The sequence below is a fragment of the Penicillium bovifimosum genome (genome assembly GCF_028826915.1).
Source record: "Penicillium bovifimosum strain IBT 22155 chromosome Unknown utg000005l_segment0_segment0, whole genome shotgun sequence".
Lineage (NCBI taxonomy): Eukaryota > Fungi > Ascomycota > Eurotiomycetes > Eurotiales > Aspergillaceae > Penicillium > Penicillium bovifimosum.
Window position 1 is genome coordinate 5,036,959 of NW_026622714.1, and position 19,516 is coordinate 5,056,474.

The 19,516-nt window shown below is 47.1% G+C and overlaps 11 protein-coding genes across 11 annotated transcripts; 6 read left to right on the forward strand and 5 right to left on the reverse strand.

Moving 5' to 3' along the window:
* Positions 1-49: 49 nt before the first annotated feature.
* On the reverse strand, positions 50-700 carry N7515_007129 (uncharacterized protein; the record flags this gene model as incomplete). Its single annotated transcript, XM_056667873.1, has 3 exons — positions 50-291; positions 494-601; positions 652-700. The coding sequence occupies 3 exons, from the start codon at positions 698-700 to the stop codon at positions 50-52; spliced, it is 399 nt and encodes a 132-aa protein (XP_056521469.1).
* Positions 701-2,360: 1,660 nt separating this feature from the next.
* Positions 2,361-2,882, forward strand: N7515_007130 (EthD domain-containing protein; the record flags this gene model as incomplete). Its single annotated transcript, XM_056667874.1, has 2 exons — positions 2,361-2,510; positions 2,577-2,882. 2 exons carry the CDS (start codon positions 2,361-2,363, stop codon positions 2,880-2,882), a joined length of 456 nt encoding a protein of 151 aa, XP_056521470.1.
* Positions 2,883-3,311: 429 nt separating this feature from the next.
* Positions 3,312-3,874, reverse strand: N7515_007131 (EthD domain-containing protein; the record flags this gene model as incomplete). The annotated part of the gene is made up of 2 exons (XM_056667875.1): positions 3,312-3,647; positions 3,740-3,874. 2 exons carry the CDS (start codon positions 3,872-3,874, stop codon positions 3,312-3,314), a joined length of 471 nt encoding a protein of 156 aa, XP_056521471.1.
* Positions 3,875-4,389: 515 nt separating this feature from the next.
* N7515_007132 (Zn(II)2Cys6 transcription factor) lies at positions 4,390-6,662 on the forward strand (the record flags this gene model as incomplete). The annotated part of the gene is made up of 3 exons (XM_056667876.1): positions 4,390-4,525; positions 4,574-4,905; positions 4,986-6,662. Coding segments are annotated over 3 exons (2,145 nt in total), but the record flags the coding sequence as incomplete, so codon positions are not given.
* A 522-nt stretch (positions 6,663-7,184) lies between these two features.
* On the forward strand, positions 7,185-8,231 carry N7515_007133 (aromatic alcohol reductase; the record flags this gene model as incomplete). Its single annotated transcript, XM_056667877.1, has 3 exons — positions 7,185-7,226; positions 7,282-7,688; positions 7,745-8,231. The coding sequence occupies 3 exons, from the start codon at positions 7,185-7,187 to the stop codon at positions 8,229-8,231; spliced, it is 936 nt and encodes a 311-aa protein (XP_056521473.1).
* Positions 8,232-8,663: 432 nt separating this feature from the next.
* N7515_007134 (putative nucleoside-diphosphate-sugar epimerases) lies at positions 8,664-9,483 on the reverse strand (the record flags this gene model as incomplete). The annotated part of the gene is made up of 2 exons (XM_056667878.1): positions 8,664-9,168; positions 9,224-9,483. The coding sequence occupies 2 exons, from the start codon at positions 9,481-9,483 to the stop codon at positions 8,664-8,666; spliced, it is 765 nt and encodes a 254-aa protein (XP_056521474.1).
* Positions 9,484-10,638: 1,155 nt separating this feature from the next.
* On the forward strand, positions 10,639-11,260 carry N7515_007135 (uncharacterized protein; the record flags this gene model as incomplete). Its single annotated transcript, XM_056667879.1, has 3 exons — positions 10,639-10,920; positions 11,016-11,115; positions 11,166-11,260. 3 exons carry the CDS (start codon positions 10,639-10,641, stop codon positions 11,258-11,260), a joined length of 477 nt encoding a protein of 158 aa, XP_056521475.1.
* A 776-nt stretch (positions 11,261-12,036) lies between these two features.
* On the reverse strand, positions 12,037-12,477 carry N7515_007136 (Dyp-type peroxidase; the record flags this gene model as incomplete). Its single annotated transcript, XM_056667880.1, has 1 exon — positions 12,037-12,477. The coding sequence occupies one exon, from the start codon at positions 12,475-12,477 to the stop codon at positions 12,037-12,039; it is 441 nt and encodes a 146-aa protein (XP_056521476.1).
* Positions 12,478-13,121: 644 nt separating this feature from the next.
* On the forward strand, positions 13,122-13,355 carry N7515_007137 (uncharacterized protein; the record flags this gene model as incomplete). Its single annotated transcript, XM_056667881.1, has 1 exon — positions 13,122-13,355. The coding sequence occupies one exon, from the start codon at positions 13,122-13,124 to the stop codon at positions 13,353-13,355; it is 234 nt and encodes a 77-aa protein (XP_056521477.1).
* A 988-nt stretch (positions 13,356-14,343) lies between these two features.
* Positions 14,344-16,428, reverse strand: N7515_007138 (catalase; the record flags this gene model as incomplete). The annotated part of the gene is made up of 11 exons (XM_056667882.1): positions 14,344-14,420; positions 14,493-14,912; positions 14,982-15,066; positions 15,122-15,409; positions 15,466-15,589; positions 15,644-15,651; positions 15,702-15,794; positions 15,860-16,070; positions 16,120-16,143; positions 16,215-16,344; positions 16,395-16,428. 11 exons carry the CDS (start codon positions 16,426-16,428, stop codon positions 14,344-14,346), a joined length of 1,494 nt encoding a protein of 497 aa, XP_056521478.1.
* A 1,337-nt stretch (positions 16,429-17,765) lies between these two features.
* Positions 17,766-18,532, forward strand: N7515_007139 (uncharacterized protein; the record flags this gene model as incomplete). The annotated part of the gene is made up of 3 exons (XM_056667883.1): positions 17,766-17,781; positions 17,933-18,057; positions 18,266-18,532. The coding sequence occupies 3 exons, from the start codon at positions 17,766-17,768 to the stop codon at positions 18,530-18,532; spliced, it is 408 nt and encodes a 135-aa protein (XP_056521479.1).
* Positions 18,533-19,516: the final 984 nt, after the last annotated feature.

Genomic DNA, 19,516 nt, shown 5'->3' on the forward strand with positions numbered 1-19,516 from the left:
TTCAGGGGATACCACTTGAATCATATAACACCAAACAGCTCCTGTTTCTTCAGGTGAAACTCTGCATGTCGAAAGGGTGGAGATTTGGTAGCTCGCGGATGCTCCGCTCCTGCATAGTTCTCCGCAAATTTAGCCATAGTTCCACCAATGCGTGTCGTTTCTGGCCCTCTGGCGGCAACATGACTTCCTCTTCGGAAACGGACACTTTGGAGTCTGCAGACTCCATGCAAAAGCCGGTGAAGTCAGCACCGTCTAGCTTCCGTGAGGGGCGCAACTTCGGTGCAGGTTCCCCTGATCGTGCTTAGCTTGTAGACTTGCCCCCCTCCTGTAACTCCGTGTGGGGTGACGGCTGTTTCAAAGCCACTAAGTGCCCGCTAGCAGTCAAGGAGCCTGAATTCTCCGAACACATGGACAGGATCAAGCGCCATGCCATGACCCCTGTGGAATACTTTTGCCCGAAGGCCGAGAAAGGTATTTTAAACTGAAGACATACGCAGTAATGCTTCGGAGATGATACATTTGACCTTTACCTGAGAAAGAAGAGAAAGTCGTGCCTTCCGTGCCTGAGGCGAGCACACTTGATGCCTCAGGCTACCAAACCCTGCACAACCCGAAGTTTATCCGGATTCCGGCCCGCACCGTACTACCCACACGTGACACCTTCTCTTTGGGTGAGCTCTTTCTGATCCACTCCAGACATTTTGTGGCCTTATGACAGAGATGCATAGATGGAATCTGCGGCAAGGGACATCCTATGATCCTACTTCATTCTAATTATACCGAGACCCACGAGTATATGCTGACGTCGAGAGGCGATTTCGGAGTTATTTGGATCATGTCTCGGCTATGCCTTACGACTGTTACGAGACACTGGAACGAAGATAATGCAGGATGATCAGTTCCTTGAAACTATCTCCAATTCCCAATACACTGTAACACTGACGTCTCAGCGGGGCAAAACGTCAGAGACCGCACGAGTTTCAAGAAGTACAGTACATAAACAGAAAATGGTCATATCTCAACGATTCAAGAATCATATCCTGCACAGCAACGGACGGGAACAACCGACATGAAAAGATGGACCGGCAGTATGGCGACGCACGCTTCGATTGACAACTATTTCCCGGGTACGTCAGTAACTTTAGTCTGGGATTTCAGAAGACACAAGAAGAACTTACGTGCCTATCCCATAAACCGGATCTGCGTGCATGGAGAGACAGCTTCAAGGAGGATTTCCCTCCCCCGGAGGGCAATCAGTGCCCGGAAGGAGAGGCTTTCTTCCCCCTCCACATTGAAAGCCGTCCAGGGCTTCGTCGGACGACGGGTTGGCAATTACAGTTGCCAAGAGCATACTGCAAATAGCGAGGATGCTACCAAATTGGAAGTACTTCATGGTGGAAGGAAAAGAGATAGATTGCGCTGTGGCTTTTCAGACAGCAGTTCAGCTCGATATTTATATTCACCATCGAGGCAACATTTTACCACGTGGCAGGGCTTCATCCGGGGAGTTTCTCCGGGAGACTTCCTATTCATTTCAGAAGAAGCGTCTTATTGAAATACAGATTGAGCTCGAGATCGACACCATGGCAGGGCGGACAGAACGCCAGGCGCCGCGAGAACATGGGATTGATTGGATAAGACGCTCTGGATTTCCCACGCCATACTTTGAACAAAGAACGGCTTTGAGGTATGAGTAAGTAAGCTGGAACCAACCCAACCCGCGGCTCTTACTACCGAAAACGTGGCTGAATAGGCTCAGTGAAAGCCATCACCCCTACTAGTGCGGGCCTCAATAGAATGTACATCGGGTCAGAAGCACCAGTTATAGCCTTCCAGCCCTGGTCTACTTGTCTGATTACGTCTTCGAGATATCCCCCCCATGGAGTGCCTATTGAAAGTAGTTGTTTGTATATACCATGGCCTCGTGCATATGATCAAGCCCGGCAGTGACCTTTTGTTTGGTCATGAACGAAGCTGACACTAGCCAATGGAAGCGACGATCATAAATGGGTTATCATAGATTATGCTGTGCCCCGAGGTACCACATGCATAGATTCTCACTAGTTCCTTCAGCCCAGCTCATTGAGTAAGGCTCTGGTTGTTCAGCCGGGCTCGGCCGAGCTCGGCGGAATCCATGGAGTCCAGTTCACATCATCGACCCGAGATGTGGGCGAATATCCGAGTCTGAAGAAGATAATAGAAATTTATACTCTTGTATTCGGCCAGACCGTTGCTATATAAAGGTATGGTCAGCTCCGATCCCAAGAACACGCCGCAAGCCAGCAAATTACCTAAAGAAATCCGAATTTACCATTTTGATCTCATTTAACTTTTCAATATACCTTTGTTCATTCAAAGATATGACTTCCGAAAATACTCTTGTGCTGCTTTGCTTCATCAAAAGACGCCAGGATTTAACGGAAGACCAGTTCTACGAGTACTGGGAGAAGATTCATGGTCCTAAGATCGCACCGTGGGCTCTCAAGCATGGGATCGTTGGATACAAGCAGGTACGTGATGTGATGCAATGCTATTTCACCAGCTGGCAATGTGCTTATATAGGACTCCATTGGTAGATACATACGCGAGCAACTATACGTGGATCCTTTGCCGCCGCCGTCCCATTACCTCTGTCGACTGTCGATTTTGACGGTGCCGTGATATGGGAATTTCCCAGTCTGGATACATTTTTGAGTGCCTTCTCACACCCTTATTACGTCAATGTGATTGCCCCCGATGAGAAGAATTTCCTCGAGAAGACATTGAATGAGACCGCCACCGTTACTATGGGGTACTTACGCCCGATTGTATCGGAGGGAGAATCGACGGTGGAATGTGATGATCAACTGGCTCTTTTCGAGCAATGGGAACGTGAAGAATAAAACTTGCGTTTGTCACTTAATGATGCTGGAGCCTTTTTTGTGGCTTTTGGTTTGACTAGGACATGGCTAGAAATTGTTTGTGGCGATGATCCTCTAACTCCAAACGAATGTCGGGATGCATTGGCTATGTCGAAGCGATGGAAATAGGGGATTGTTATTCGTACCCCTCTCTTGGTGAATCTCACCTCCCATTGCAAATTAGTTTTGGCTCAAAGAAGGCCCGCTGTTACCTAGAATCAGCTAAACTAACTTCTTTACATTGCATTTAACTATGGTGGTTAGACGAACACAAGTTTCAACTGTACTAAAGGATTACAATTGGCCACTTCTCGAAAGCCATGTACTCTTTAGTTTACTAAAGAAGGCCATACGCAAGGAACACTCTTGGGTCCTTCAAGATCCTTAAATCGAGTTTTCTTTTGGAAGACATCAGCGCGAATCACCATCCATCCACTGATTCCAAAGGGTCATAATCTCCTCCCCAGCATCAACTAGTGCTTTGCCATCTTCAATAATGACCACCTTTCTACCTGTCACAGTTCCCGGCTTGATGGTCTTCACATGCGATGCGGCCTTGTCGATCAAAAACCTTTCCTCGTCTGGCACGATCACATGCTGATAGTACCCTAAATAACACGGATCATTTGCCCTCCAGGCGGCCTTATCCTCTTCCGATGCCGTAGATATCATCTCGGAAGCTCCATCCCACTCTTGTAAATTGAGGGACATGTCGTCAATGGGAGATTGCAGGCTCATGTCGTGTATCTAGGTCATCCAAAGTCAGGTCATGTAATGAGATAGCACAGTGTGCATTGAAATGGATTCCAGCTTAATCGGATTGATATTATGGAATGTACCTGAGCGTAGTAGGTGATGCCGTATTTTAGTGCCCACGGAAGGACTATCAGTGCATGTTTCGTCTCCCAGTACTTGGAGAACTCTTCCCTAGTTGTTCCGGGGCGCCTTTTGAGCAGATTCTGAGGTGTAGTCATCGTTATTTGCTGTTTAGTGTCGAGATTCGGAGATTGGAACGGGGCAAGAAAAATAACGTAGTTAAAGGGTCGAGACTGAATGCTTGATACAGAAATATGCGCTGCGCTGTTAGTTGACGTCAAACTGAACTCGGCCGAGCTCGGCGGAAATCGTCTTTGGACTAATCTACAGGATCGGCATCTCGACCATTCGAATCGAGCAGAAGGAAACAAGTTATTTTCATTGTCTGAGCCAAATTTGCTTTTCTGGGACCTCGGTTATAGTCGCCCTAGGCCCAATTCCAATGAGTTGCCTTGATAAATCGAGTAAAGTGCGAGATGCGACACGATGCCTGGGGTAACTAACTGGCCAGTGGCGGATGGCGCTAACTCATCACGTGATTCGACCCCTGCGCTGTTCGGCCGATTCTCCGGCTGGTCATTGACTTCTCCCTTCTCGTCTTCCTCCGAAATATCAGAATAATATCAGTCGGTTGTTCAAATCATACTATTTTGCAAGGCTCATAATTCCCCAGTATTGGCCTATCAAGCCCCGCTTTCCATTGGCCACAGAGGAACGTTTCGCCGGCCGAATCGGAATGGTCCACAACCCTTCAGGTCCCTCAGCTGCTTTGAGGAAAGTAAGAAAAGGAACGCGTAGCTGCTGGGAATGTGAGTCCTCGGCCCCTTGATGGTGTCACAGTTACTCATAGAAGCTAGGTAAACGTCGCAAAATCCGATGTCGATACAGCTCGAATGAAAGCACAACCTGTGACTGGTGCCTCTCGCATAGGTCAACATGCGTGTCACAAATGTACCCAGAGACAGAAAGTGCCCAATCTGGAGTTCAAGTTCTGCAACATCGTGTATTGCGCATCGAGACCTTGTTGGAGGAACTTCTACAGAGAGCTGATCGTAACGTCGCTCCTCTCGTTAACAATAATCAGCGTGCGACATCAGGAGACCATGATATTGCGACCGATGTACTAGATGATACGATGAAGTCGTCAGAAACTAGCGGAAGCGTACTCTCTCTCTTTGATAATTCCGTGGTAAGCGCTCAATTCAATGTCATGCTCATGTTCTGTCTTGAACCATTTCTGTCTGATTGAGACAACGTTAACAAATATAGTTTCAATACAAACGCTCTGTCAACGAAAGTATCTCCAGTCATGGCTCTGCTCTTGAACCCAGAAGGACAAGCCCAACATATGATCAGCATATCACATTCTCCAAATTTGACCGGGTGTCAGTCCATCTAAGATCACTGATTCCGTCCCAAGATGTCATCACAGCTCTGAAGTTTGAAAGCACACCCTGGATCTCTCAACTTCTCGAAGCTGTGCCGTCATTCCGATCCAAGGAGGATTTTGATCTCTTGGATTTAATAGCGCCATGCTTGTCCGCCAAACATCCGTCTGTTATTGCAAGGGGCTTGATGTGTATTGTACTGTGCCTGCAGCAGCTGCCAAAAGACCATGAGGTTACTCGGATTCACTTAGGGACCAAATCCAAGGAAATAATGGATCACATCACATCTTGTGTTTCCTCATTGGTCACCTCTAACGATGAACTGACTGCCACGCCCGAAGGCCTCGAGTGCCTGATGCTTCAAAATATATTCTTTATCAATTCTGGAAAGCCTCGCCGAGCTTGGCTCAGCGTTCGGCGTGCCGTGGCCATCTCGCAACTTATTGGACTTCATCGCCACAGTGTTGAGTCAACGCAAACAGAGAGCAGCAAAGACAGCGATCGTTTTGCGTCCATATGGCAGTACATATGCCACTCCGAGCGTTTTCTTGCATTGATTCTTGGATTACCGTATGGGGTACAGAACGAGCACTTTTGTCGCCGTGAACCGGGTGAAGGTTGGAGGGAACCTAATGCGGATGTTGATTATCTACACCAACTTGACGCAATTGCAGGCCGCGTCATTGACCGAGATCAAAATTCATCTAAGATGGATTTTCTAGCAGCTCAGTCAATTCAAGACGAGCTGGAGCAGCTGGCGGGATCCATGCCCGAGACTTGGTGGAAAGTACCGGACGTCATCCATGAGTCAAGTCAGGATGTGGCCAGCATATCCTATCGTCGTCTCAACATCCAGATATGGCATTTCCAGCTCGAGATGTCTCTTCATCTTCCATTCATGTTCAATGTCACCTCTTCTGTGAAATTCGAGTATAGTCAGCTTTGTTGTCTTCGGGCAGCGCGAGAACTGATTAAGCGACATGCCTTGGTCAGAAAATCCAGTGAAATGTTCTCATGTTGTCTGACAAATTTCCAAGCGTTTATGGCAACCTTGGTCCTTGTCATCAACCTCTTGAAGCCAAGTTCAAGTGTTAGTCGAGGCAAAGCCGAAATGGAGAAGCAAGCAGAATGGACGACTGTTGATCAGGTCATTCAGCGCCTGGATGCGGTGAACGTCCGATTTGGGGACCCAGTGGCCCTTCAGGCGGTCAACGTGTTGAAGGTGTTACGGGCATTCGAGTTTGAGTCACAAGTGGAAACTGGGGGTGTTCAATTGACAATTCCGTACTTCGGCACGATTTCGATCCAACGACGAGCAACTTCCACCGATATGCTCATGAATGTAATGGATACACAGCAACATCCGACCTCCATTCCGGGTTACCAGTCCGACATGGAAGGGCCTTCAGGAGGGGAGTGGGCTGACTGTTTTTCGATATATTTGAACACCGATGGGTTGACACACTCTCCCCTAAGATCCGACGAACTACTGCAAAGCTGGTCAGTAGGGGCAACTGATTTGTTTCAGTCTGAGCAAGAAGATACCACGTGGTCCTAGACTGTGAGCACCTCATGAACTAGTCATAACATGCATCCTCCAAATGGCCATCATCAACATCACGCTTGTTTCTTTCATTAATTACAGTAACAGGCACCCTATGCAGGTTCTACAGATTATTGTTTTAGAAGCATTTGGGATTTGTTTATCCGCCCCCCAAAGAAAAAAACACCATTATACGGCCCGTGTTGAAGTTGTGGTTCGGCCGAGTTCCGGCGTGTCGAATGAAGGTGTCCCGCTTCGGTGTGTGAGAGGTTTCAGTGCCTGTCCGCCGAATTCGGCCGACCTCCACTCCTATTTGCAATTAGCTCGGACCATGTATGATTCCACCTCCGCATGGTCGGGTGGTTTACTAGGCGTTAGTCCCAGATATACCCATGCTCACCACCGAATCCGGCCGAAACCTATGACCCATTATCCCAGCTCCTGTCGGCGACCCGCTCGATGTATATTATAAATATTGAATGAGTTCTCAAGCTGATACAACATGGAACGCAGTCACCTCAGCATTTTTATTGAGTCATGGACAAAGTTCAAGGAATTACCAACGTTATTGTTGTCGGAGTAAGTCGAACGGACCCTTTACCTTGGCCGCCAATACCGTGCTGACAGCTCACAGGCGGGAGGGAGCCTGAACCCTGTCGTGATTGCATCGCTTCAATCGCTCGGTTTCGTCGTCTCGGTTCTTGTCCGAGATGCTTCAGCCGCTGTGCCGCCAGCGGGGGTAACATGTCATCGCACAGACTACTCCAATATGTCGCTTGTGAAGGCCTTCAAGGCTCAAGACGCGGTCGTTAACACAATCACAATGGCGGATTCCTCAGAGCAAAAGAACATCATTGATGCCGCGGTCGAGGCCGGTGTTAAACGATTCCTGCCCGCAGAATTTGGCATAGACACCGCGATACAGTCAACCGTTGAGATTGTGCCGTTCTTGCGAGTAAAGCCGGAAATTGTAGAATATTTGCGGTCACTCGAGAGCAGTATTACTTGGACTTCGATTGTGACTGGGCCATTTTTCGATTGGTAAGCCACTCTGCAACTGCATCAATCCCATCCAAGGTACTGACGAAATCATACAGGAGCCTCCGAAACGGATGGTTCTCGTTTAATGTGCCCTCGAGGACAGCGTACTTGCATAAGACGCACCAAGATCACCGTTTCAGCTGCTCAACGCTCTCCACGGTCGCCAATGCCATTGCGCGCTGTCTTCTTCCTGAGAATGGGCCGTCCACGATAAATCGGTACATCCACGTTAGATCCTTCACTGTGAATCAGAGAGAGATCATGACTTCACTCGAGAAGGCGTCTACGGAATTCGACCAAAGGGAGGGGCGACAACCTAAAGCATGGGATGTTATAGAAGTCAATTTGGAAGACAAGGTTGCCGAATCGCACCAAAAGCTAGCTCAGGGAGACATGAGCGCTCTAGGGTTCATGCTTTCCAAGGCCATCTACGCAATGAATAGCGATTTTGACGCAACTGGGGTGGCGATGAACGAGACACTAGGCATGGAACCTGCGGAGAGTCTCGACGAGGTTACGAAACGAGTTGTTAGTGAATACTAGGGCAGCCCCAGATGGTTCGATCAAAGCATATTATAAATTCCGGTCTATTCCACAGAAGCATACCTACGCCGACGTCAACCTAGACTTCCATTGATGTTGTAGAAGTGACCAACAACAACATATATGTAGGTTGATGATAATTATAGAAAATGGATTTCTTCCAAGGTTGTCAAGACTAACCTATGGATCAGAGTTACAGGCAGACGGAAAGAGACACTAATTATGTCACGGTATCCCGGTTTAGCAGGATGCGCCATATACTGGATGGGCAGGGTGAATACCTAATTCGCTCAAAGTGGACCACGTCACCTGTCTTACAACAGTTGGTAAACACGTAGTCGAGGTGTTCGGACAATTAGGTATAAATCAATTATTATCGTATATGTTGAGCGGACTTGAGCCAAACCATATCAATCACCAATCTCTTCCAAGTCATATCCCCAAGATCCTCCGCATACCGACATTTTCAATGACATATCCACCTCCAAGTTGAAATGCTCCCGACCCCTTCAGCTGCGCTTCATATCTCCCCATCGCCATATCCGCCAAAAACGACCCCAGATATTCTGTCGGCGAATGCATCGACTTGACGAAAGCCCGGATAGGCGGACCCAGCACACCTAGTAAAAGCTGTGAGGCAATTCCATTGGCTCCGCTGGCCGGGATATAAGGCTTGATTGCATCATGTGTCGCCGGATCGACAAATGCAGGTCTCACACTATGGACTCGAATGTTCGGATTCTGCTCCGAAAGTGTGCCGAGCAGTGACTCAGTCTCGCCCTTCACTCTTGCAAATATCGCAGAGAAGCGCCCAGGATCTTGGGTGGCTCCCTCACCAGATACATGAATGAATCTGAAAGGATGTCCCGATGGCTTGATTGTGGAAAACGCATTGGCAGCTGCCAGGGTATAGTCTTTGGTTATCTTGACGTATTGCCTGCTGACTGTTAGTCTCAATGCCATATACACAATAACAGGCAGTGACCTCGTACTCTTTGGTGACGTTGTTTTGGCTAGTTCCCAACGCCCAGACACAGCCATCGGCGTCTTTCAACTGGTCGAGCAGCTTTGGCTCGTATGTCTCAAAATCTTTGTGGGTGATAATATTGACTCGAGGATCTTTTTCATCCTCTGCCATTCGAACAGGGCTTCGGCTCAGGATAGATATCTTGGAGACTGCTGTGCTTTTCAGCATGGCGTCGAGTACTGAAGAGCCGACTAGGCCTGTCGCCCCGGTGAGTATGAGATGCATCTTTCTGGAATTTTGTCTATTTAGTGAATTGTGAAATGAAGCTCGATGGATAAGCAAGAGGAGCAGGGCTTCTGTCTTCACTTATATATCCACCATTCTCGTTTGCTCCGTTCAAATGGCCTAAATCCGCGAGTTGCACTATTTCCTTATTTCCAGCCAAGGCGATGCTGACAGCACACTAACCAGAAAGGGCTAGTGACATGCATGCTTGCGGCCGCTCTCGAGAACTCATTGGTTCAAATTGACTTTGCTCCACTTGCTTAACTCCATTAGGGTGATGCAAGGACCAAGGTCGAGAGGGATGGAGAATGGGAGCCCAGAAGACTCAGCTCACTAGGAATTATCCATTCTGAAAACCACTTTCCCCGAATCCCCTTTAGTGTTTGAATTTTTGACTGAAGGACCACCTCACCAGAGGATATGGGTCTGAAGATTGGGATGCTCAGCAAGCCCCTCCCCCGTGCTCTCTCACGGTGGATTGGTGCCCTAGGATCGTGAATATTCTTCGTTCAGAAATCGGCCGGTGCTCATCGGTTTTCGAAGTACTGGAGCGGCAGGTAGCCTCCGCCATTATGGCAGCAAATGCCGGGGGGATCACTTCGAAACACAAAGTAGACAAAATAGATCAACAGATCTACACAAGGAGACCAGGTGGGGATGAGGCTTTGTATTGAGCTTGATGGATAACAAGAAGAGCCCCCTTAAGCTTAGCTACGGCATGTCCTAGTGCCCAGTAGGCCCTTTCGTGTTTTACTACATTGCTTCTCTGCATATTACACCGCTTTTCTCACCGCTGTTTCAAACGTTTACCATTTTATAAATTACTGTTTTTTAACTATTATTGATTTACCCCTCTCATCTCCTGTTTCTACACCATCATGCCTCGTCAAATAATTGATATTGAGTCTCACAAGGATGAGATCATCGCATTTTTTTTACCAATGGAGCAACAATACAATAGCTTTGTACAAAATTACAAGAAGACTATACCATCAAAATCGCTCCTCGTACGATGAGGAAGCGCCTCAAAGCATGGGGCATTGCTAAAAATGCACCTCCAAAGACAATTGGAAACCTGGAAATTCAAAAACGGGATCCAAACCTTACTTTTCCAAGTAGGTCTTGACGATTATCAAATCCACCAAGTCCTCTGCAATGAAGGGAATCAAATTGGTCATCGTACGGTCCAAGAAATACGACTTCATCTTGGATTTCGACGTCGAAAAGATGACCATCAAAGCCAAGAAGCTGAAATCGAACAAATCACTACTATTCTTGAATCAGAGCTTGGAACTGGGCGAATTGAAGGCTTCGGAAAAGTCCATCTTCAGGAACATATTCGAAGACAAGGATATCTATTCAGTGGTAAACGTTTGTTTGATGTTTATCGATCGATGCGTCCTGATTCATTACAACGACGTAAACAAGATCTTCAACGTATGAAGGGTGTATACACCTGCCCTGGGCCAAACTTTGTTTGACAGCGAGTCCCCAGTTTTAGAAGTCATCGTACGACATCTACAGTTTCACAGGCCCGACAACAAGCAAGAGATGATCAGCCAATCCCACTTCGCCAGCTCCGAACAGCGATTAACTTCTGGATCAAAAAGGACAAAGGTTATAAAGAAGTTGGTAAGATTATTGAATAATAACCCTTCAGAAACTGAAACTAACTTTAGTAGATCGAGTTGCTCATACAGTGGAATTCGAAATCAGTTTTAACTCCAAACTCTTACGATTTAATTTCCGGACCCTAGGTGGAGACACGCTATTCTAATTTTAGCTTGGCCTGTTAATCCATGTAGGGCTGTATTGTATTCACTGGTAACCACAATGAGTCATTGTTATAGTATCGTAACTTCTTGTATAAGCAGATGGAATCCAGCGTGCAAACAGATCAAAAAGAGAATTCTAACAATCTGGCAAGATCTTCTTTCATTGTCTCATGTTTGTCATGCGCAGCCTTCGCCCACACTCATTTGCATCCAAAAGAAGCCTGTAGTGACGCCGCAGAGAGCCTATCCTGGTACACGACTATAGCTTTGGTCTCTACTATCCACTGCGATTCTCATTAGTTACCAAGTCCCAAGGAAATCCGGTACTTGGGGAAGCTGACATGGACCTCCTTGAACTATTGTCGTACTGTAGGAATGACACAGAGCCCATATCATGATGAGTTCACATCCCAGCCGAAGATCTTGCAACGTGGGAAAACTCACAGTACGCTCCAACACCTGGATATTTTGGTAGTCCCAATGCAACAGGGTTAAACCGCAGTCCCTCCCCTCTAGTAAAGACTAGTAGACTAGTAATTACTTGAAACTACTAGAAGCTACTATGAACGGTATTTTTTGACCTAACAAGCACTTCACTAGGTCACTAACTATTAGGACCGCAGGGAGGGGTGGCCCGTTACGGCCAAACTATAGATACACATCGTATCTCCCCCCGGCCGGGTTAGATTTTGAGGTCTCGGTTTTCTACCGCCGCTGGCTCGTTTGGATCTCTTTCTCCATTTATCAACTTTTTTGATTTGTTTCTCTCGCCCAGTTGTTACGGGACGTACCAATGAGAAGTTCGCAGAGAGTTATGGGGTTCCCCTCTTGGGATCCTCCCGAGGCGCTCCATGAGCTGGCGCTCAAACTCGAAGCAGAGGTCACGGCGCTCGGAGCGGATGTGGAAGAGGAGGTCTCCGGGGGTGGAGACGGCGGTATGTTTGGTGCCCTTGACTTCGCGGAAGGGGTGGAGTTCTTTCGGTCGCGGGAGGTTGTTCGTGAGTTCGTCCCAGATGGAGCTGCCGATGCCTACAGTGCATGTGAAGTTGGCGTCGGAGTCTCGGAAGGCGACATTTTTGGCTAGGCTGGAGATGCTGGCTAGGGTTGAGCGGGTGGTTGGAATGTCTGAGGGGTTTGTGACAGATAGGGCGAGAAAGGTTGCTGATCGGGTAGGGGAGGCGATGACGGGTTGGGTGCTGGCGGTGGTGAAGCTGGCCATTGCTCGTTTGGATGATTTGATAGGTGGTGGATCGTGGGTTTACTTTCGTGGGATAAGGACGGCTTGTGACATGAGTTTTGATACGTTGCAGGGTCGCTGTAACGCATCCAGATGAGATGAATGGCTTCGGATGTGCTACTATAAGTCTGATGAATCGAGAATGGGACAGGAATTGGGAATGAAGCTGTAGACGAGGTTTCGAGTTCTGCTCACGGCTGCCTAGACCCCGCACGGTAGGGAATGTATTTTTGACTAAAATGCCCAATCATGCACGTTGTAATTCGAAGCTTGACATCTCAACTCGGAGCTCCGAGATGGCCCGGAGGAGCTTGGGGGTCGACCCAGTGGACCCTCGCTGGCGGGTGCTGGGATCGGCATGCTGTTGGCCAGATACGTCTTCTGATTGGTCTATTGGTATTACCGCATGCAGATGGCAGACGGAGCATTGTGGCGTAATTTCGTAATTTCGTCCTCGAGGTGCTTAGCGTCATCTAGCCGAGCCTTATTAAACCTCAAAGTGACATCCAATATCCAAAATCCAAGACCATATACCAATCTTTCATCAAATTCGGTCAAGATACCTTAAGGTCAGCGACTCCGTCACCCATTCAGTTTTCCATCTCCAAACGTTAACCAGAGGTTCAATGGTAGAGACCCAGCAGTCTACCGAGCACAAGGAGTCTTTCTTCGAGAAGATCTTCGACCACCACGACCACCACAAGCATAGAAACGAGGGCCAGACCGACAAGGATAAGCGTCTCAGCGGCGAGGGAGGGCTACGTTCCGATCTGAAGAAAGACGAGGACGGCTTCAAGCAATATCTCAAGGATGATAAGCGGCTAGAAGAAGAAGGTCAGACCTATAGAGGCTTGATGTAGTTTCCTTGCCTCACCCAGCGCTGTTGCCTTCTCTATGATTATGTCTCCAAGAAAAACCAGGGAATATTAATAGGGGATTATGCCATCACTAGGGCCCATTCATTTATTTCTTGACGTAATCGCTTATTACAATAAACGCGAAACTGCATGACTGCTTCCGCCAATGTCCGTGCATTTATGATAAAGCCAATCCGACGCGTTTTAAGACACTGATGGAAACAAACAAACACCTTTAGCATTGCGCCTTCTCTCTCGTTATTGTGAGCGTTATGGGCAGAAGACTCAGCAGAGAGCTGAAAGTTATGTCGCAAAATTCCGTCTACATCATGAGTAAAGGGGAACGAAGAAAGTCCTCTAGTATAGATAGACCGCATGGATGTTCTCGTGTCTCGAAGTGATATCAAGCAATGGCAGTGGTAGCGGACCTTTTGAACATTGCAAGAGAGGCTTGTTGCATAATTGAGGTGGGGTGAGGAAAGAAGAAGAGAGAATATTTTGAGGTTATCTGTGAACTTAAGCCATGACGGCGGCGACATTAATCTCACACTGGAAATTGTCAACATAAATTACTTATATTTGTTGCAAGCTGTACACACAGGTAAACCACAAGTTCCAAGCGCCAGTCGTGGGCGCTTCAACCCCGCCTTTGGCATCAATCTTACGCATCAGTCATTCATTGTAAAACGTCACGGTGGTGTGGTTTGTCATACACCACATTTTGGGTGTATATTTACGGCCAGGTCCACCGGCCTCGATCCGTGGTGCATTAGCAGGGTAGTCGATTATCTATACTTGGAGCAATGATCCGGTGGATAGTCAAAAGGGAAAGGGACAACTTTTAAGCAGTCATATCACCTATCATGTGCCCTTGTCATTTTCAATAACCATCCATAAAACACAAATCATATCAAATCATCCAACGGCATTGGCATTGACCTCCACAAATCAAGTATAGTCACACAAGACAAAAACCAGACGCAGATCGATCTCATGTGGCCTTGATTGCTGCTTCGGTACGCTCTTGTAATCTCAACCCGAGGTCCTTGTTGACACGACTGAAAAGGCCTATAATCAATATTAGATTTGCACTGCAGTGGACGTATCTCTTCGAAGATAGCAGCTATAAGGGTCACGTACTATAGACAGATTTGCGCAATTCGGGATACTTAACACCCTTAACGCTGGAGACGAGATTGTCAATAAGCCTATCCTGATGACCAGGCTCCCGGCCAATAACCCCCCACAATGCTGCAGGCTGGACAAAGTCTGCATCAGAGATCTCACTCGTGTAGGCCGAAACCTCTCCCACCCACTTTTCATGGTCGGTGTGTAGGGACAATGCTCCTGGATTTGATCCTCTAACGTCTTGGTAGAATTTAGTGGGCTTGATCCAGGAGCCAACGTAGTTAGGGTCACCGCCATAGTTGTCGTCAAATCGCATCTTTCCGTCCCTCTGGAAGGGACAGTATACTTGGGCCTTGGCAGCGTTGGTTGGGAGCTGCTGATAGTTCACCCCGAGTCGGTAACGGGCCGCGTCGGGGTATGCGAAGAGTCGTGCTTGTAGTACTTAGCCAAAAGTTAGCCTCGGGGGATCTAAGAAGTAACTGAGATGCCCTCTCGACTTACCTGGATCAGCAGACGCGGCGAACCCTGGAACCATTGTCGATGGTGAAAATGCAGCTTGTTCAATATCTGTGAAATAGTTTTGCGGCTGTTCGGATTCAGCTACTGCAACCGAATACTGCAGAACGGTTGCAATGACTCACATTGCGGTTCATCGTAAGACGACCAATCTGCTGCAGAGGGAAATCCTTATGCGACCAAACCTTGGTCATATCGAAGATATTCCATTCGTATTTCTCGGCCTCTTCGGGGCTCATCAGCTGGACGTACACGTTCCAAACAGGATATTCGCCTCTTTCAATGGCCTCAAACATGTCCTGGATCATATAGTCAGGATTCTCTCCGGCGATCTTGGTAGCTTCTTCGCTACTGAAATTCTGTATCCCTTGCTGCGTTTTGACGTGGATTTTGGCATATTTGAACGAGCCATCCTAGTCAGAACGTTAGTAAGAGCAAGTTTCAGCATATGTTAATCATCATCGCTTACAGCCTTGGTGAACTTATATGTATGTCCACTGTACGAACTCATGTAGCGAACCGATTTTGGAGTGCCGCGGTCGCTGAATAGAACCATGAGTTGATGTATGCCTTCAGGGTTGCCGACGTGGAAACTAAACTGGATTAGAGCCTTAATTCATCCATTGTAGTTCGAGAGAGAGACATACTCCCAGAACTGTGATTCTCATTAGATTTGCTCATCCGCGGGTTAGAAGCAGGACTTACCATGCTTGCATCGGGAAGATGAGTTTGGGGGTGCCGCTTGTGGGATCGGTTCATTGATGGAAACTTGATCGGATCGCGAATGAAAAAAACAGGCTAAGGTGGTAATCAAAGTTGGAATTAATCCTGAAAAATATTACCAAGATAGCGATCGAGCATACCGTGTTGTTGAAAACCCAGTCGAGGTTTCCTTCGTCTGTGTACAGCTTCATTGACCAACCGTGCACATCGCGAGAGGTATCGGCAGATCCTGACTCGGGTCCGACTGTTGAAACGCGCTGAAGCACCGATGTTTTCTTTCCAGCTTTGTTGAGGAAGCTGGCGCAGGTAAAATCAGAGCAATCGCGGGTAGCTTCGAACTCGCCATATGATCTACACAGTTTCAACCGGAAAACTTTCCGACGGAGACTTAACAGCTTACCCAACAGCTTTGGCATGAACGACTCTATTCAAGGGTCCAATGTCAGTATATTATAGGGGCCCCAAAGTAACTGATCAATTGGGCAAGATGCTTACCGCTCTGGGATTCTCTCGCGAGAGAAATGAGCCAAGGTCTCAATGAGCTGAGTATCCTGAAGCAATCCGAGCCCGCCGCCCTGTCTATCCCGCATCAAAACAGCCGTTTTGTTGCTTGCAAAAGGGCAGCCTACAAATAGTCAGGCATAAGCACAAATCCAAGTCAGAAAGGGCCTGTACCTTCGGCCAAAGTGTAATATTTGTCGCCACCCATGCTGAATGATAATTGGGGTAATAGTAATAGGTCAGATAAGACGTTATCAGTATGTTCATTTGCTGGGTCGGGCTCGCTCGAGGGACGAAGATTATATAGACTCAACCCCCGAGAAAGGCTCCTCCCTTGATTTGAGATGACTTTGAATTGGCTTTTAGTATTACGCCTACACTCATTGGAGCTTTGTTCTCGACAGGTAGGAACGGTCCATAGCCGATGACGCCTTCTTCACTATACTCGAGATGATGCAGGAGTGATGGTGTTCAAAGGCTAGGGCCTGAACTTTGATGTATGAAGATGATCCAGACTACTACCTATGTAAGCAAGAGCCCTTGGGCTGAACATAAAAATTACGTGTAGTTGAAATCTTAAGTTTCCTGGACTCGTCACCACTTTTTAAAGCTCCATTTTCTTTGTAGCCGAGTACCAGGATAATTTCATTGCTGTCTCGTATCGAGAGCATCGCCATATTTTCCAATGGTCCAGATCATGGCATTCTAGAGCTGTAGTAACACCTATAGCTCTTGATCAATTACTCGATGTGGTAATAATATATAGCCAATCCACTGCCTGCATATCGCAAGGATCCTCAGAAAGCATGCTCGCCTCCCAGGCTGCATGTCTGCAGCAAGTAGAGTTCACTGGACGTATTTAATTATCGAATGTATAGATACTGTATCCGCGCCGATAAACCCAATTTATATGGTTGGATGATAATGGAGTGCTTGGTCGGACAAGCGGAACGAGCATTGTCAGATGCATGGGTCGGTCGTTGGGGGTTTATGCATATCGATATCGGTATTGTTACTGTATGAAAGATAGGTATCATATCATATGCTAGATCCCGTGAAACCTGACTGAGTAGGGCCGCGGGCTCGTTTGTAGGTACCTAGGATGGCGGACATGCAACCGCTCATACTGTACAAATTTGACTTCGACGTTACCGTATGTCAAACCCCCTACTGTGGGGTAGATAGAGACCGTCATGCCTACCTGGCAGTAAAGCCCCATGAGCATCCCTTTCAGACCCTTGAAGCACAGCGGAAAACACTTTTAAGGGGATTACGATGAACATGCGTTACGGAAAGTGTCAATTCACGCCACCGTATCCCGTACATGTTTACTCCACTTACCCATGTTATGATTTCGCCCCACCCATATCCACAAACCAATCTGCTCTCGTGGCAAGAATGTATGTAATCACGGTCGGGTATTCCCAACGATCCAATCCATATAAGTGACTCTGCTGTGTTGAACAGGCGGATTGGGCATCTCAAGAGAATAGAGTCACCCTATATAACCATTCGGGTGAATGCTCGACCAGACGCTCACACCAGATGTACTACCTGCTATGTACGCCAGGAATCCATCGGGCAATTTAAGAACAAATAAAAAATAGAATCTAGACCGGCCATTTTATCCTAGATAGATCACTGATTGATGAAGAGATCATGATTTACTCGTTGTCTAACATGAATCAATTCTAAGTCTTACAGCGTCATAGTGTTCGCCATTACGTTGACTGCATTCCAGACAATTGGCTGTCACGAATTGGGCAATACTACCCATTTAAGGCAGGTTGAGAGAAGGCGTATTATTGCGCTGGTTACTGACAAAATCGGTGGCGTGGTATGTCCGTTGAGGTAAGTTACCGGATGCGCATCGAAGTCATGAAGTCAACACTCAATTTGATCCCTTTCTATAATGTTGCTAACTTGGGTCGAGGTGGTATTTATTTTTCCACCTGTCGTTTTATTCAGACAATTGACCTGTAAATCGACCTCATCTTCCTCGAGTAAGATAACAACATAGCTCTGTAACAAGCACGAAGCCGTAGCGAAGGTGTTGGGACAATTCTTTGAATACCCAACCACTTAATGTGCGAGCAGCCTGGAACTGGGGTCTGCATGTCACATCCTCAGCACACCGTATCAAGATCTACAGCGTCAACAAAACCCACAAGCTCACGCAACAAAAATTGGCGCAGTTCAAGGAGCACGACATTCCACTGGCTCCTCTTACCAGATACGACGCTGTTCCAGGCATTACCGACCGCGAAATTGAAAAGTACCAGGAATCCCACCCTCGCGATGTCGACGAATGATTTTTTTTTTTTGTTTCTAGCCCGACAAGCGCCTGATATAAAAGTGTTCCAAACGCAAGTCCACAAGCTCCCTGTTCGCTAAGAAAATTTGTCCTGAATCAAATACGTGTCTCTTCCACCAGGGCTTGGTTTGGGGTACATCAACTCTAAATATCTGAGCTGATTCGAAGTCCTTTTTCGTGTGAAACAAAGCTGATGAATTTTTTTTGTCTATCATTATGTTATTTATTATGAGCTTTCTGATTAATAATCTATGTGAGACGCTTGAAAACAACGCACTCTCAGATCCAATCAATTATATCACGCGAACATGTCCACATAACAAAATTCGCTAGTATACCGTGTAATATACTCCAGATTCTGCACGTTCTTTTGCAGTGACAGTACTATATACAAATCCTAAGCTAGCCCAGATTTCCTATCGTGGTGCATACTAGAATTTCCGCAACTCTGCGCGTATAACGATTACTGAGACCTCCCAGTCATCCAGCCGACAGAATTGAAATGGCCTCATTGATGTTTCTGAAGGGACAGATACAGATATCCGTATGAGGTCCGGTAGCCCTCTTATATGTCAGGCACGCTAGTGTTCAAGGGGGTGGGAAATTCCGGCAGGTGGCCCTAGCAACACCTAAGAATTCGTTCCCCGATACAGAATTCAGAAAGCATTGAGTAAAGAAGTCGTATAGGTATGAATGACTAAGACCTTTCTGCATATTGTACCTTGAAATGTATATCCATCTTTCCCTTTCTTGAGTAGTCATATCGTTGGTCTCAATCATTCGACAGGGAAATGCATCCCCTTAGCGCCTGAGAATGCACTCTGAATCACAGCCTCGCCCCCGGCGCCTAACCTACCCCTCTTTACCTTCCGCCCAGATGTCCTTAAACTACAACACCAAACCCAATATCCATATACAGCCACCGATTTGCTTAGCCTCGCTAAAATTAATTCTTGATACTGTTTGTTCCTCTAAATGGATG